This window comes from Pelodiscus sinensis, chromosome 1 (genome assembly GCF_052426305.1).
Source record: "Pelodiscus sinensis isolate ZL-2025 chromosome 1, ASM5242630v1, whole genome shotgun sequence".
Taxonomy (NCBI): Eukaryota; Metazoa; Chordata; order Testudines; family Trionychidae; genus Pelodiscus; species Pelodiscus sinensis.
In genome coordinates, this window is record NC_143052.1 from 359,901,602 (window position 1) to 359,919,615 (window position 18,014).

Here is an 18,014-nt window from a genome sequence, read left to right on the forward strand (position 1 = left end):
TCACCAGGCCCAGGTCTGCACAGAATGTGGCACCTGTGAGTGCCCAGGGTGGAGGGTGGGCAGGAGACAGAGCCAGGTAAAGAAGGTGGCTACAGGCAGGCCCGGGCACTTTCTGCAGGCCCACGGGGCTGTCACGCAGGGGCCGGAGCGCAGCGACTCTCCTCGGTCACTCTCCTCACACTGGGCAGCCCCTTTCCTGCAGGGCCGTGGAAGCTCCTAGCACAGGGAAGTCCCTCTGAACACACCCTCGTATGGTGCGACACACGGAGCCACAGGGAGAGGTGGCCTGTCCGTGCTTGTGGAGAGAGTGACAGTCACAGCCAGAGCCCTGAGGGACCCGCCACAAACATAATCGAAGTCTAAGGCCGATGTCCTACAAGAGAGAGGGGCAACCTAGGCTAGGGAATGAGCCACACGTCACCACTGAGAACAGCCTCTCTCCATCCTCTTTTGAACCCCCCTTCAGGAAGTTGCAGGCTGCTCTCAGATCCCCCCTCACTGTTCTCTTCTGCAGACTAAATAACCCAAACCCCTCAGCCTCCCTCATAGATCATGTGCTCCAATCATTTTGGTTGCTCTCTACTTGACACTAAAGGAACACTCAACGATTCTCAAGAGCACTTGGACGACTGAGAAGCTAAAGGAGCTCTCAAGGATGACAAAGTCATAGTGGAGATGCTCAGTGAACATTGTGGGGAAGCTAAATGAATTCTTTACTTCGGTCTTCACAACTGAGGATATTGGGGAGATTCCCAACCCTGAGTCATTTTTTTTAGGTGACAAATCTGAGGAACTGTCCCAGGTTGAAGTGTTTATTAGAGGAGGTTTTAGGACAAATCGATCAATTTAAGAGTAACAAGTCACCGGGACCAAATGGTGGGGTCTCCGAAGGATCTGTCCCGGAACTAATCTTATTCAACTTTTTTATAAATGATCTACAGGAAGGGATAAACAGTGAAGTGGCTAAATTTTCAGATGATACTAAACTGCTCAAAATAGTAAAGACAAAAGCAGACTGTGAAGAGCTTCAAAAAGATCTCACCAAATTAAGTGATTGGGCAACAAAATGGAAAATGAACTTTAATGTTGATCCATGTAAATTAATGCACATTAGAAAAAATAATCCCAACTATTTCTACAGTATGATGGGGATTAATTTAGCTACAACTATTCAAGAGAGAGATCTTGGAGTCATTGTGGATAGTTCTCTGAAAACATCCACGCCATGTGCAGCAGCAGTCAAAAAAGAAAACAGAATGTTCAGAATGTTAGAAGTGATTAAAAAAGGGATAATGATTAAGACAGAGAATATCTTATTGCCTCTGCATAAAACCATAGTATGACCATATCTTGAATACTGCGTATAGATGTGGTCTCCTCATCTCAAAAAGCTATATTGCCATTGAAAAAGATTTGGAAAAGGTCAACAAACATGATTAGGGGCTTGGAATGGGTCCCATATGAAGAGAGATTAAAAAGACTGGGATTTTTCAGATTAGAAAAGAGGAGACTAAGGGGGGATATGGCAGAAATCTATAAAATCACGACTGGTGTGGAAAATGTCAATAATGAAAAGTCATTTATTTATTCCCACAATAAAAGAACTAGGGGTCACCGAATGAAATTAATAGTCTGCAGCTTTAAAACAAACAAAAGCAAGTTTTTCTTCACTCGGCAGACAGTCAACCTGTGGAACTTCTTGCCAGAGGATGTGGAGAAGACCACGACTTTAACAGGGTTCTAAAAAGAGCTAGATAGCCATTGATGGACCTAACCTTCATGAATCTGTTAGCCAGGATAAGTAGGAATGGTATCCCTAGCCTCTGTTTGTCTGGAGGCAGGTGACAGGGGAGGGATCACATGAGGATTACCTGTTGTGTTCCCTTCCTCCAGAAAAATCATGGAGGGGATCCTGAAGGAATCCATTTTGAAGTACTTGGAAGAGGGGAGAGTGATCAGGAATAGTCAGCATGGATTCACAAAGGGCAAGTCGTGCCTGACCAATCTGATTAGCTTCTATGATGAGGTAACTGGCTCTGTAGACATGGGGAAGTCAGTGGATATGATAGACCTTGACTTTAGCAAGGCTTTTGATACGGTCTCCCACAATATTCTTGCCAGCAAGTTAAGGGAATGTGGATTGGATACATGGACTGTAAGATGGATAGAAAGCTGGCTGGAAGGTCAGGCCCAGCGGATAGTGATCACCGGCTCGATGTCAGGATGGCGGTCGGTTTCTAGTGGAGTGCCCCAAGGTTCGGTTCTGGGACTGGTTTTGTTCAATATCTTCATTAATTACCTGGATGAGGGGATGGATTGCACCCTCAGCAAGTTTGCGGATGACACTAAGCTAGGGGGAGAGGTAGATACGCTGGAGGGCAGGGATAGAGTCCAGAGTGACTTAGACAAATTGAAGAATTGGCCCACAAGAAGTCTGAAGAGTTTCAACAAGGACAAGTGTAGAGTCCTGCACTTGGGACAGAAGAATCCCAAGCATAGTTACAGGCTGGGGACCGACAGGCTAAGTAGTAGTTCTGCAGAGAAAGACCTTGGGATTGCAGTGGATGAGAAGCTGGACATGAGTTCACAGTGTGCCCTTGTAGCCAAGAAGGCTAATGGCATATTAGGTTGCATTAAGAGGAGCATTGCCAGCAGATCCAGAGATGTGAGTATTCCTCTTTTCTTGGCTCTGGTGAGGCCACATCTGGAGTATTATGTCCAGTTCTGGGCCCCCAATTACAGGAAGGATGCGGATGCATTGGAGAGGGTCCAGCGGAGGGCAACCAAAATGATTAGGGGGCTGGAAAATATGACCTATGAAAAGAGGCTGAGGGAGTTGTGCCTATTTAGTCTGCAGAAGCGGGAGGCAGGGAGGGAGGGGGGATTTGAGAGCAGCCTTCAACTTCCTGAAGGGGGGTTCCAAAGAGGCTGTTCTCAGTAGTGACAGGTGGCAGAACAAGGAACAATGGTCTAAAGTTGCGGTGGGGGAAGTCCAGGTTGGTTATTAGGAAAAACTATTTCTCTAGGGCTGTGTCCAGACTCAGGGGTTTTTTCGAAAAAACTTCACCTGCGTCTAGACTGCAGCCGCGTTCTTTCGAAAGAATGCGGCTTTTCTTTCGACAGTGGTAAACCTAATTCCACGAGGAAGAACGCCTTCTTTCGAAAGTGCTCTTTCGAAAGAAGGCGTTCTTGAAAGCAAACAGGCTTTTTAGAAATAGAGCATCCAGACTCACTGGGAGCTTTGTTTCGAAAAAGCGGCTTGCTTTTTCGAAAGTTCCGCGTGCAGTCTATACTTTCGAAAGAGCCTCTTTTGAAAGAGGCTTGCAGTCTAGACATAGCCTAGGAGGGTGGTGAAGCACTGGGATGGGTTCCCTAGGGGAGTAGTGGAGTCTCCATCCCTAGAGGTGTTTAAGTCTCAGCTAGACAAAGCCCTGGCTGGGTTGATTTAATTGGGATTGGTCCTGTTTTGGGCAGGGGGCTGGACTTGATGGCCTCCTAAGGTCTCTTCCAACTCTATGGTTCTATGATTCAATAAGGCTTCTTTCAAATACAGGCAACTTGCCTAGACTCCTTTGCCCTTCATGTTAGCGTCCCAGGGGATCCTTCACATCAGATCTCTGCTTTTCTGCAGTCCAGGGTGTTTATTTTGCTCCTCTCTTTTCTTCCTTGAGTCAGGATCCTGAACTCAACCATCTCATGATCACAGCTTCCCAGATTGTTACCCACCTCTGCTTCACCTACTAGTTCCTCCCTCTTTGTGAGCAGCATGTCAGGATGAGCCTGGGTCCCTGGTTGGTTCCTTCAGCATTTAAGTTGTAAAGGGGCAATAACATGACAATGGTTCCTCACTCTCCGTACAACAACGCTCCTAAAACTACCAGAGGAAAAAGACTGAACTAGGGGCGAAGTTCTGGTCCTAGGCAGGAAACAGAATGACCAACTGAAAAAACTCACTTGCCTGTGCTAGCAAACTCAGCTGGACAGTACTTTATTGAAACCCCGACTAGTACATTAGACACAGACAATAGGTGTTTTTATTTATCATCATTAATCTACTTAGATCCATTTGCTATTATCTATGCTCCTTTCAAAGCTCTCTTTCGGTAGCCAATAAATGTATTTTACATGTTACCTAACATACTGTGAATTCTCCGCTCATGAACAGAAGCTGAACACCCATTTTTCTTTGCAGCAGTGGTGACCTGGGTAATAAATTCACACTGGCCTCATTTTGAGTGGGGTGAATCAGTGAAGCTCTGCGGTCTCTGCTGGGAAGCTGGAGGACAGGCTGTAATCTCTGCTGTGGGTTCATGCAGAGCCTCCATGAACACTCCTGGGTTCATGTTGGGTGAGGGAACTTTGAGGGCTTTCTAGCTTGTAACACCCCAGAGCAAGAGGGGAACTAGACTGGGGAGAGAGTGACCCCAGCTCCATCTCCATTCCATATGGAACGCAGGAGGGGGCGGCAACCCATGATGGAGATGATCCAATAAATGATGGGAGAGGACAGGAGCAAGCAATAGGAAAGGAAACTTGGAAGAAAAGGCACAGTAATGCCTAGGGCCTCAAGGGAAGACATAGAGCAGGGGTGCGGTATCTGGACAAGGGTGGGGTAGGTGGCTGGTCCAGTTACAATGAATAAGTCGCACACAGACCCATTCTCCAATTTGTCATAACGAGAAAGAAATATCAGGAAACGATTGAATTGCTCTTTGACTAGCCAGTGAGTGATTTAGGGAAGAGGGCCCAGCAGCCTGTCACCAACCATCTCAGCATGGAGCTCTGCCCGAGAGCCAGAACACCAGGGGTACGTCTATACTAGCCTCCTAGATCAATCTAGGGAGGCTAATGAGGGCAACCAGAATTGAAAATCAAGCCCAGGATTTAAATATCCCATGCTTCATTTCCATAGTCCCGGCCAGTCACCATTTTAGAAATTGACTAGCCCAAAGTAACTGCCCGTGTCTTCACATGGCAGTGAAACGGGATTCCAAAATAAAGCTCTAAATCAAATTAAGTGTTATTCCTTGTGGAATGAGGTTTACCACCTAATTCGATTTAGGGCTTTATTCTGGAATCCCGTTTCACTGCCGCATGTAGACACGGGCAGTTACTTCGGACTAGTCAATTTCTAAAATGGCGACCGCTGGGAACATGCAAATCAAGTGTGGGATATTTAAAACCTGAGCTTGATTTGCAATTCCGGTCACCCTCATTAGCCTCCCTAGATCAATCTAGGGGGCTAGTGTAGATGTACCCCAGGAGAAAACATTTATGTCCCTTTCAGGGTAACAAGCTGGAGCAGCCTGTCCCGGATCTGTTTGGTCCTCACTCCGTAGATGATGGGGTTCAGCATGGGGGGCACCAGGAGGTAAATGTTGGCAAAGAGAACGTTGAAATGCAGGGGTATATTGAAGCCAAACCGGGTTGAGAAGGAGGAGAAGAGAGTTGGAGTGTAAAAGGCTAAGATGACACAGAGATGGGAAGTGCAGGTCCCAAAAGTCTTGAGCCGGGCGTCATTTGTGGGGAGGCGGAAAATGGCCCTAAGGATCTGGGTGTAGGAAATGAAAATAAAAATCACATACAGACCAAAGCTACAGAATAGCACAAAGAGGCCGTAGTAACTACTGACACGGATGTCGGCACAGGCCAGCTTCACCACGTCCATGTGCTCACAGTGCGTGTAGGGGATGATGTTGGTTCTGCAATACGGCCACTGCCTTGCCAGGAAGGGATAGGGCAGTGCAAGTATGGCACCTTGCAGCACCACGGCCAGACCAATCTTGGCCACCACGGGTTTATTCAGGATGGCAGAATGTCTCAGGGGATGGCAGATGGCCACGTAGCGATCGAAAGCCATGGCCACCAATATCCCAGATTCAATCACTGAGAAGGAATGAACAAAGTACAACTGGGTGAGGCAGGCACTGAAATCGATTTCACTGGAAATAAACCAGAAATTTCTCAATATTGTGGGTAGTGTAGATGTGGACAGGACCAGGTCGGTGACGGCCAGCATGCAGAGGAAATAGTACATGGGCTCATGGAGGCTTGGCTCCATCTTCACGATGAAGAGGATGGTGAAGTTCCCCAAGATGGTTATGATGTACATGGTGCAGAAGGGGATGGAGATCCAGACATGGGCTGACTCCAGGCCAGGAATGCCCAGCAGAATGAAGGTGGAGGGGTTGGTGAAGTAGGTTGTGTTCGAATCTGACATAGAATGACGGAGAATGTGTCCAACGCTGAGGCAGAAGACAATCTACTGTATGTATCTTATGATCCCCTGCAGAGCTGTATGTGACCAGGACCAATGGCAATGGTCACAGTACAAATGCCTGAAAGGACAGAGAATATCTGTATGAGGCACGAAATGCACTGATGGAAACTATTTTCATGATGAAGCAGACCCATTGCTGTTCACAGACTGGAAAAATATTTTCCATATTCTGATAAATGAATTAGAAACAAATGAAGCTACCACTGAAAATTACATTTGTTATGTTGGTCCCTGTGTCAATAATGTCTACACCTCTTCCTGTGAGGAACCCTAAAAGGGAACAGCAGGAAACACATCTCAGGGAGAACACCAGGTCCTCACTGCTACCCGCACCATGGAAACCCACACTCATTCACACTGGTGGTGGAAGGAAAGCCCATGTTTGGATGTCGGAGGAATGGGATGGAGAATCACCCGGTCAGACGTGTGCTCAGCTGTGGTGACCTCGTCTCTATGGAGGATACAGAAGATAGAACGGGGTGTTCCGAGACAAACCATGGGAATGGGGGACGCTGCTCTGTACGCGCAGATTGAAGAGTCTGTGTAGAAACAAGAAGAGGAAGATGATGGAGGAGAGGAAAGTGAAGCATAGAACTGATTGCATTCCAATGGGCAAAGAGTGAAGAGTTCCCAACCCATAGTATCCATACATCAGCACAATTGAATGGGGGGAAATGTTAGTCAGAAAATTGAGAATGGAAATTGGATGCTCTTTAACAGTCCCCGGAAAAATCATGGAGGGGATCCTCAGGGAATCCATTTTGAAGCACTTGGAAGAGGAGAAAGTGATCTGGCATAATTAACATGGATTCACGAAGGGCAAGTTATGCCTGACCAATCTGATTAGCTTCTATGATGAGGTAACTGGCTCTGTGGATGTGGGAAAGTCAGTGGATGTGATATACCTTGACTTTAGCAAGGCTTTTGATACGATCTCCCACAATATTCTTGCCAGCAAGTTAAGGGAATATGGATTGGATACATGGACTGTAAGGTGGATAGAAAGTGGGCTAGACTGTCAGGCCCAACATGTAGTGATCTACAGCTCGAAATAAGGTTGGCGGTCGGTTTCTGGCGGAGTGCCCCAAGGATCAGTTGAAGGCCCGGTTTTGTTCAACATGTTTATTAATGACCTGGATGAGGGGATGGATTTCACCCTCAGCAAGTTAGCAAATGACACTAAGCTAGGGGGAGAGGTAGATACCCTGGAGGGCAGGAATAGGGTCCAGAGTGACTTGGAAAAATTGGCGGAAGGTAAGCCCATGTTTGGATGCCGGAGGAATGGGACGGAGAAACACCTGATCGGACGTGTGCTCAGCGGTGGTGACCTCGTCATTACAGAGGATGCAGCTGATAGAACAGGGTGTTCTGAGACAAACCATGGGAATTTGAGAAGCTGCTGTGTACAGGCAAATTGAAGAGTCTGTGAAGAAACAAGAAGAGGAAGATGATGGAGGAGAGGAAAGTAAAGAATAGAATGGGAGAATTGTTCCCAACCCGTCATATCCATACATCAGCACAACCGTGTCGGGGGGAAATATTAGTTGGAAAAATGAGAATGACAATGGAGTGTTCTTTAACATGAGTGTATTCAGTAGCTAAAAAGTTACCATGCCACAATCAAGACAGTGTTTAAAGATACGTGATTTTTTGGTTGTGCCAGGAAAATGGGTGTGCCAGAATGGGACTGCTGCTCATAATGCCAAACATAAGGAATCACCAAATCGAGTACAGGAATCCAAACTGAGAAAACTCAGTGAATGTTGAAGGAAATAGCTAAATCAGTGCTTAAGCTTTGAAAAATAGAATAAAATGTTACTGGAAGGCAAATTGAATTTTCCCCTTTTTTGTTAAAACAGAATGGCTACATCTAGACTGGCATGATTTTCCGCAAATGCTTTTAACGGAAAAGTTTTTCCGTTAAAAGCATTTGCGGAAAAGAGCATCTAGATTGGCACGGATGCTTTTCCGCAAAAGTCCTTTTTGCAGAAAAGTGTCCGTGCCAATCTAGACGCGGTTTTGCGCAAGAAAGCCCTGATTGCCATTTTCACCATCGGGGCTTTTTTGCGCAAAACAGTTTTTAGCTGTCTACACTGGCTCTCTTGCGCAAAAACATTTCCAGAAAAGGGCTTTTCCTCGAATGGGAACGTCAAAGCATTTGCACAAAAAGCACTGATTTCGGACAGTAGACCGTCAGTGCTTTTGCGCAAAATCAAGCAGCCAGCATAGAAGCTTTTGCAGAAAAACTTGCCAGTCTAGACGCAGCCAATGAGTTTATAGGGATGAAGAAAAAACCCTCACTTAATGGAATTCCTATTTAAAAAATTTAATAACAAATACTAAACAGTAAATATTCAACAATCCTTTTTTGAAGAAATAAAAAAAAATAACTTCATATCAATAACGGTCTATTTTTAAGTGTGTACATTTTCTTAACAGAACTGAGTTAAGAATGCAAATACAGTGGGTAAATTTGCCATTTATATAAGTATATGAAATATAAGAAATGCTAGAAAATGTTAGGGCAAGTCCTAGCATGAGAAAGGAAATTTGTTAATGTTACAGGAAATGTAGACATGTTCACCATATACTTTTGTGCTGCACTTGGAAATATGTCGTATAGGTACCCACACTGTGTAAAGTGAGGAAACACTTTTCGGACCATTAGCAATAAAAGAGAGTGTTAAACCTCATCTACAGTAGCAGCTTCGAGTCTAGACTGCACGCTTCTTTCTGAAGAAGCATTTCCGGAAGAGCATGTCCACACTCCCAAAGTTCATCGAAAAAGCCATCTGCTTTTTCCACAAGCTAAAAGAAGCTAAATACAAGTCAACAGTGACACACAGTAGAAAAAAAATCTCATTCTGGGATTTTGTAACTGGGTGTTCTACACAAGACAGAAGAGCTCTGCTCTGCACTCAATTATCGCCAGCTGTAATATTCTGTCCGGTTCTGGGCACCACATTTCGGGAAAGCTACGGGCAGACTGGTCAGGGTGTGGAGTGAAGCACAACGCTGGGTACAAGGTGAATGAAGAGCTGTGGGCAGTATGGTCTGCAGGCGAGGGGGTCGCCCTCCCCACCACTCTCCTGGGCAGGGCACAGGGGGACAGAGCCACACAGAGCTGTGGGAGCGGTGCCTGGGGATGGTCGGTGTCAGCAAAATGTCTCCCAGCCCACGGTCCCATTCTCCTCAGCAGCTGTGTGTGGCCGGGGGCTGCAGGTTGCCCAGCACTGGCCTGGAACTGCTCAGCCCTGGGTGAGGAAAGGGGACGGGGCTCGAGGGCCTCCCACATCCCTGCCAGGACTGGGATTCTGTGTTTCTGTGTTTCTATGACAAAAGAGATGAGAGCCCCATATCATGGAGTAAAGGGAGCTTGGAAAGGATTCGGGGTAACATCAACTGCCTCGTGGGGAGCTCCCAGTGCCGGGCTGTGGCCAAGGGACGCTGGGATTCCTGGTCGTGTGAACAGCAGAGCTGTGAGCTGGCGCAGGGGCAGGGTTTCCCCTTGCACACGGCATCGGTGAAAGCGCCTGGGTGAGATCACGGGACCCAAACTGGGAGTGGGGGAGGAAAAGAGCCGCACAGATGGGGGGAGGCTGCGTCAAATCCCATCCAGAGAGAGACCCAAACCCTCATCTCATTATCGTATCAAACTAGGCTCAGGCAGAGACTGGGCTGGGGCGAAACCACCGGGAATGTCGGGCTCTGGGATCTCACCGAGATGAGAAGCGCCAGGCCCAGAGGCTGGAGGCTGAAGCCAGATGAATTCCAGCTGGAAATCCGGGCTAACGGCTGAGCCCTGAGCGTGATTCAACCTGCCAAGAGACTGCGAGGGGGAGGGCTGGATTCTCCAACTCCCAGTTCTTCTCCTCTCCTCTACACTCAGTTGTCTCCTGGGCTGGGCACAGGGGGACAGAGCCACGCAGAGCTGTGGGAGCGGTGTCTGCGGGCAGTCGGTGTCAGCAAAATGTCTCCCAGAAATCTGGGTGAAATCTTGGCTCAAGCCCCAGCCCTGAGCGTGATTCACACTTTGGAGAAACTGTGAGGGGGGGCTGGATTCTCCAACTCCCAGTGCTGGCAGAGCCGGGCTGGGGGCTGTTCTGGGCATTGGCTTGAGGGCCTGTGAGCACTTAAAGCATTAGAGCATCACAGCCTTACAGCTGCACTGGGAACACTGGTCTTGCCTCTGCTGAGAAATGGGTTCAATGGTTGCTGTGTGGAGCCCTGGCACCTCCTCGCTTCCCAGCAGGCAAACGGCAGGAAAGAGACCCCATGACCAGCCAAAGCCCTGACATGCCGGAGGAGGAGGGGGCAGCGTCTCTGCAGGGACGTGCAGCTGCCTCAGCTCTTTCCTCGCCTCTGATTCCAAAGGGAGTTTTGCTTCTGTGAGGCCTGAGCCAAAAGCTGGCCACAGCCTCAGGATTGGGCCCTGTGTTGTACATTTGTTAAAACCTTTTGCCCTGAAGGACCCCTGGGGCACTAAAATGCAGCTACCTCTGGTCTGGAGCACATCATTGGGAAGGGGTGTGGTTGCACAGAAAAGACGGATGTTTTGGCCAGGGATCAGGGAGCAAACTCTTCTTCTGTGGCCAGGGTCCGGGCATGTTTAATGGCCGTGCAGAGCTGACAAGACCCCAAATTTACCCCCTCTCTCAGCATGTCGACATAGCTCAGGGGCTATTGAGCAGCTGAGATTATCCACAAGAGATGGTACCTGTGAATCCGGAGACCAAAGAGTCTTCCCTGGGACTCCCCCTCAGGCAGCCGCGTCCCGCACCTCCCTCAGCCCGGTGTCTGCAGCAGTGCCCTACGCCAAGAGCTGGCACAGCATGTGAACCATTTATAACCCAGCTCTGGGCAGTCCTGGGGGGGGTTTGTTCAGTCTCTGGGGGAGAAGCAGCATCTGGATGTAACCAACCTGGCCACTGGGCTATTTATCCAGCTTTAGGCACAAACAGGAATTGAAGACTTCCCCACGGGGAGAGGAGAACTCTGGGATGAGTCACAGAGCAATTGGCTACCCAGGTCTATTTTTAAATGATATTTATTAGTCATAAAACGGGTGACAAAGCCTCGGTCGACACAGAATTTTAAGAGGGATAAGGGATCTTTCTGAAAAGGCTTTATTTTCCGAAAGATCCCTGTCTGGACTGGCGCTTTTTTCCGGCAAAGCTCCGAGCCAAAAAAAAGCAGCAGCCATGTTTATGTTTATGAAGCGGGGGAGATTTAAATCCTCGCTTCATTAGCAATTGCGATACATCTAATTTGCATCCCTTTTACGAAAAAGGGATGCAATCTAGACATAGCCCAGGAGAAAACATTTACGTCCCTTTCAGAGTAACAAGCCGGAGCAGTCTGTCCCAGATCAGTTTGGTCCTCACTCCGTAGATGATGGGGTTCAGCATGGGTGGCACCAGGAGGTAAATGTTAGCAAAGAGAGTGTAGATATGCAGCGGTATATGGAGGCCAAAGCGGGGCGTGAGGGAGGCAAAGAGTGTTGGGATATAAAAGGCTAAGATGACACAGAGGTGGGAAGTGCAAGTCCCAAAAGTCTTGAGCCGGGCGTCCTTTGTGGGGAGGCGGAAGATGGCCCTGAGGATCTGGATATAAGACACGGCAATAAAGAGCACATCCAGACCAATCCTACAGATTAGCACAAAGAGGCCGTAGTAGCTACTGACACGGATGTCTGCACAGGCCAGTTTCACCACATCCATATGCTCACAGTGCGTGTAGGGGATGATGTTGGTTCTACAATATGGCCAGTGCCTCGCCAGGAAGGGATAGGGCAGTGCAAGTATGGCACCTCTCAGCACCACGGCCAGGCCGATCTTGGCCACCACAGTGTTATTCAGGATGGTGGAATGTCTCAGGGGATCACAGATGGCCACGTAGCGATCAAACGCCATGGCCACGAAGATCCCAGACTCAATCACGGAGAAGGAATGAATGAAGTACAGCTGGGTGAGACAGGCATTGAAATTGATCTCCCTGAAATTAAACCAGAAATTTCTCAGTATTGTGGGTAGTGTAGACGTGGACAGGACCAGGTCGGTGATGGCCAGCATGCAGAGGAAATAGTACATGGGCTCATGGAGGCTCGGCTCCGTCTTCACGATGAACAGTATGGTGAGGTTCCCCAAGATGGTTATGATGTACATGGCACAGAAGGGGATGGAGATCCAGACATGAGCCCACTCCAGGCCAGGAATGCCCAACAAGATGAAGGTGGAGGGGTTGGTGAAGTAGGTTTTATTGGAATCTGACATGGAATGACGGAGAACGTGTCCAACGCTGAGGCAGAAGGCTGTCTATTTTGTCCACCTTCTGATCCCCTGATGACCTGTATGTGACCAGGATCAATGACAATGGTCACAGTACAAATGCCTGAAAGGACAGAGAATGTTTGTATGAGGCATGGTATGTACTAATGGAGACTATTTTCACGGTGAAGGAGATTGGTTGCTCTCCACACACTGGAAACGAATATTCATTATTCAGTGAAATTAAATATGAACATATGACCCTTCTACTGGCAATTTCATATTTTATGGTGCTTCCTGGGTCAATAATGTCTCCATCTTGTGCTGTGGGAAACCATTCAAGGAAAGAGCAGGAAACACACCTCATGGAAAACAGCAGGTCCTCTCTGTTATCAGCACCATGGAGACCCGCACTTATTCTCAGCCGTGGTGGAAATAAAGACCATTGCTTGAAATAGGATGAATCTACAATAGGGCTGCTTCTCAACACGCCTTACATGGGCACCATTCCTTACCCCCTGGTTGATAGCCTTGTATGGATCTAACCTCCATGAATTTATCTAGATGTTTTTTAAGCTCTCTTCTAGTCCTAGCCTACATAGGTTGACTGTGCCTGTTTGAAGAAGAACTTTTTTTTTTATTTTAAACCTGCTACCCATTAATTTCATTTGGTGTCCTCTAATTCTTATATTATGGGAACAAGTAAATATCTTTTCTTTATTCACCCTCCCCACACCATTCATGAATTTATAGACCTCTATCATATTCCCCCTCAGTCTCCTCTTTTCTAAACTGACAAGTCACAGTCGCTTTACCCTCTCCTCATATGGGACTCGTTTCAAATCACTAATCATTTTAGTTGCCCTTTTCTGAACCTTTTCTAATGCCAAAATATCTTTTTTGAGTTGAGGATACCACATCTGTACTCAGTATTCCAGATGTGGGCGTACCATGGATTTATATAAGGGCAATAAGATGTTCTCCGTCTTATTCTCTATCCCTTTTTTAATAATTCCTAGTATCCTATTTGCTTTTTTGACTTCCGCTGCACACTGCATGGACATTTTCAGAGAACTATCCATGATAACACCAAGATCTCTTTCCTGATTAGTTGTAGCTAAATTAGCCCCCATCATATATAACACTGCAGGGCACCGACTATCCAATAAGTTCTTGGATTGCATTGGTGACAACTTTTTATTTCAGAAGGTTCAAAAAGTTACCGGGGGGAAGCTGTTCTAAATTTGATCCTAACAAATAGGGAGGAACTGGTTGAGAATTTGGAAGTGGAAGGCAGCTGGGTGAAAGTGATCATGAAATCATAGAGTTCATAATTCTAAGGAAGGGTAGAAGGGAGAACAGCAAAATAGAGACAATGTATATCGGAAGGTGGATTTTGGTAAGCTCAGAGAGCTGATAGATAAGGTCCCATGGGAATCAAGACTGAGGGGAAAAACAACTGAGGGATATTGTAAAGGACCCAAAAGCAAGCTATTCTGATGTGTCGGAAAGCTAGAAAATACGGCAATTGACTGCCTTGGCTTAACCACGAGATCTTGCAAGATCTCAAAATAAAAAAGGAGTCATATAATAATGGAAAGTAGGACAAATTACAAAGGATGAATATAGGCAAACAGCACAGGAATGCAGGAGCAAGATTAAAAAGTCAAAGGCACAGAATGAGCTCAAACTAGCTTCTGGAATAAAGGGAAACAAGAAGACTTTTTATAAATACATTAGAAGCAAGAGGAAGACCAAGGAGAGGGTAGGCCCACTGGTCAGTGAGGAGGCAAAAACAGTAATAGGAAATTTGGAAATGGCAGAGATGCTCAATGACTTCTTTGTTTCGGTCTTCACCGAGAAGTCTATAGGAATGCCTAATATAGTGAATGCTAGTGGGAAGGGGGTAGTTTTAGAAGACAAAATAAAAAAAGAACAAATCAAAAATAACCTAGAAAAGTTAGATGCCTGCAAGTCACCAGGTCGTGATGAAATGCATCCTAGACTACTCATGGAGCTGATAGAGGAGGTATCTGAGCCTTTAGCTATCATCTTTGGGAAATCATTGGAGAAAGGAGAGATTCCAGAAGACTGGAAAAGGGCAAATCTAGTGCCCATTTATAAAAAGGGAAATACAAACAATCCAGGAAACTACAGACCGGTTAGTTTAACTTCTGTGCCAGGGAACATAATGGAGCAAGTAATTAAGGAAATCATCTGTAAACACTTGGAAGGAGACAAGGTGATAGGGAACAGCCAGCATGGATTTGTAAAGAACAAATCGTGTCAAACTAATCTGATAGTTTTCTTTGATAGGATAACGAGCCTTGTGGATAAGGGAGAAGCGGTGGATGTGGGATACCTAGACTTTAGTAAGGTATTTGATACGGTCTCGCATGATATTCTTATCAATAGACTAGGTAAATACAACTTAGATAGGGCTACTATAAGGTTGGTGCATAATTGGCTGGATAACCGTACTCAGAGAGTAGTTATTAATGGTTCACAATCCTGCTGGAAAGGCATAACTAGTGGGGTTCCTCGGGGGTCTGTTTTGGGACTGGCTCTGTTAAATATCTTCATCAACTATTTAGATATTGGTATAGAAAGTACGCTTATTAAGTTTGCAGATGATACCAAGCTGGGAGGGGTTGCGACTGCTCTGGAGGATACGGTCATAATTCAAAATGATCTGGACAAATTGGAGAAATGGTCAGAGGTAAACAGGATGAAATTTAATAAAGACAAATGCAAAGTGCTCCACTTAGGAAGGAACAATCAGTTCACACATACAGAATGGGAAGCGACTGTCTAGGAAGGAGCACGGCAGAAAGGGATCTAGGGGTTATAGTGGACCACAAGTTGAATATGAGTCAACAGTGTGATGCTGTTGCAAAGAAAGCAAACATGATTCTGGGCTGCATTAACAGGTGTGTTGTGAGCAAGACACAAGAAGTCATTCTTCTGCTCTACTCTGCGCTGGTTAGGCCTCAGTTGGAGTATTGTGTCCAGTTCTGGGCACCGCATTTCAAGAAAGATGTGGAGAAATTGGAGAGGGTCCAGAGAAGAGCAACAAGAATGATTAAAGGTCTAGAGAACATGACCTATGAGGGAAGGCTGAAAGAATTGGGTTTGTTTAGTTTAGAAAAGAGAACACTGAGGGGGGGATATGATAGCCATTTTCAGATATCTAAAAGGGTGTCAAGGAGAAGGGAAAAAACTTGTTCATCTTGGCCTCTGAGGAAGGAACAAGAAGCAATCAGCTTGAACTGCAGGAAGGGAGGTTTAGGTTGGGCATTAGGGAAAAGTTCCTAACTGTCAGGATAGCCAAACACTGGAATAAATTGCCCAGGGAGGTTGTGGAATCTCCATCTCTGGAGATATTTAAGAGTAGGTTAGGTAAATATTGAAGGGTAGGTTAGATAAATGTCTATCAGGGATGGTCTAGACAGTATTTGGTCCTGCCATGAGGGCACAGGACTGGACTTGATGACCTCTCGAGGTCCCTTCGAGTCCTAGTATTCTTTTATTTCTATGATTTCTATGTATGTATAATTGGGGTTATTTTTTCCGATGTGCATTACTTTACACTTATCCACATTCAATTTCATTTGCCATTTTGTTGCCCAATCACTGAGTTTGGTGAGATCTTTTTGAAGTTCTTCAAAGTCTGCTTTGGTCTTGACTATCTTGTACAGTTTAGTATTGTCTGAAAACGTTGCCACCTCACTGCTCATCCCTTTCTCTAGATCGTTTATGAATAAGTTGAATAGGATTGGTCCCAGGACCGACCCTTGGGGGACACCACTAGTTATCCCTCTCCAATCTGAAAATTTACCATTATTCCTACCCTTTGTTTCCTGTCTTTTAACCAGTTCTCAATCCATGAAAGGATCTTCCCTCTTATCCCATGACAACCTAATTTATGCAAGAGCCTTTGGTGAGGGACCTTGTGAAAGGCTTTCTGAAAATCCAAGTATACTATATCTACTGGATCCCCCTTGTCCACATGTTTGTTAACCCCTTCAACGAACTCTAAGAGTATGTCTACACTATAGAGCTATTTCAAATTAACTTATTTTGTATTAGTTAATTCAAAATAATCTAAATCGAAATAACCCATCTAGACACAAACTATTTCGAAAGATCATTTTTCTAATTCGAAATAGTGGGTCCACATTGAGTGGACCCTGAATTGAAGGTAAGGCTGGCCGGAACCAGTGCCAGCAGGGCATCAAGGTCGGACTTAGTGTGTGGGGATACTGCCTCAAGCTAGCCTAGGTCTTTGCTTAAAGGGACCCGAGCCCCTACCCCGGACAGACAGTTCTCAGGTTTCTCTGCCAACTCCGGTGCCAGGACAGCTGGTGGTGGCCCCTCTGCTGTACCTGGGTCAGGGCCCTCAGCTCCCGGCTCGCTGCCCCCTGGGCTGGTGCGGACCGTCCCGCCCCCCAGGATTCGGTCGAGGGCGGGGAAGTAGGGGCAGGTGTCAATCCCTGCTGCAGTGCCGCCCCGGTGGCCCTGGCGTACGCCTGCCGCAGCTCTTTAATTTTGAGGTGCACCTGCTCCTGGGTGCGTCTGTGGTCTTTCCTGGCCATGGTGGCCACTATGCGGCCGTAGACGGCTGCATTCCTCCACCTAGTGCGGAGATCATGGACATTGGGGGGGCCTCCCCCCAAACCTCAGTGAGGTCTATGATCTCCACGCTAGTCCACGAGGGCATGCGCCGCCTACGGCCCCTGGCTGGCCCCTGGGTGCTGGGGTACTGGCCAGGGGATGGCTGGCTGCCACTGGAAGGCATTGTGTGGCCACTGGCTGAGGGTCTGCAGCTGCTGGCAGGCCTGGCTCTTGCACGTGCCCAGTGGCCAGACTCTATCCCTTTAAGGGCCCCGGAGCTGGGGGAGAGGAGAGGAGTTTTCCTGGTTATGCCCAGAGTGGCCACCAGGGGAAACTGGGAACGGCAGGAGGCCTCCTAATTCGAAATAACTGTCTACACAGAACTTATTTCGAATTTGGTGTTATTCTTCATAGAATGAGGTTTACCAAACTCGAAATAAGTGCTCCACTCTTTCAAATAGCAGTTTGGCTGTGTAGACGCTATTGAAGTTAATTCGAAATAACGGCTGTTATAACTTTGTAGTGTAGACATACCCTAGATTAGTAAGACATGATTTCCCTTTCTAGAAACCATGTTGACTTTTGCCCAACAAATTATGTTCTACGTGTCTGACAATTTTATTTTTTACTATTGTTTCAACTAATTTGCCCGGTGCTGACGTTAGACTTACTGGTCTATAATTGCCAGGGTCACCTCTAGAGCCCTTTTTAAATACTGGCGTTATGTTAGCCCCCTTCCAGTCCTTGTGTACAGAAGCTGATTTAAAGGATAGGTTACAAACCACTGTTAATAGTTCTACAGTTTCACATTTGCATTCTTTTAGAACCCTTGGGTGATGCCATCTGGTCCCAGT

The 18,014-nt window shown here is 46.7% G+C and overlaps 2 protein-coding genes across 2 annotated transcripts; both read right to left on the minus strand.

Annotated features, from left to right (window-relative positions):
- Positions 1–5,272: 5,272 nt before the first annotated feature.
- On the minus strand, positions 5,273–6,220 carry LOC142827809 (olfactory receptor 52R1-like). The gene has a single exon (XM_075923723.2). It carries the CDS (start codon positions 6,218–6,220, stop codon positions 5,273–5,275), a length of 948 nt encoding a protein of 315 aa, XP_075779838.2.
- A 5,384-nt stretch (positions 6,221–11,604) lies between these two features.
- On the minus strand, positions 11,605–12,552 carry LOC102459562 (olfactory receptor 52E2-like). Its single transcript, XM_014573878.3, has one exon. It carries the CDS (start codon positions 12,550–12,552, stop codon positions 11,605–11,607), a length of 948 nt encoding a protein of 315 aa, XP_014429364.3.
- Between the last annotated feature and the right edge of the window lie 5,462 nt (positions 12,553–18,014).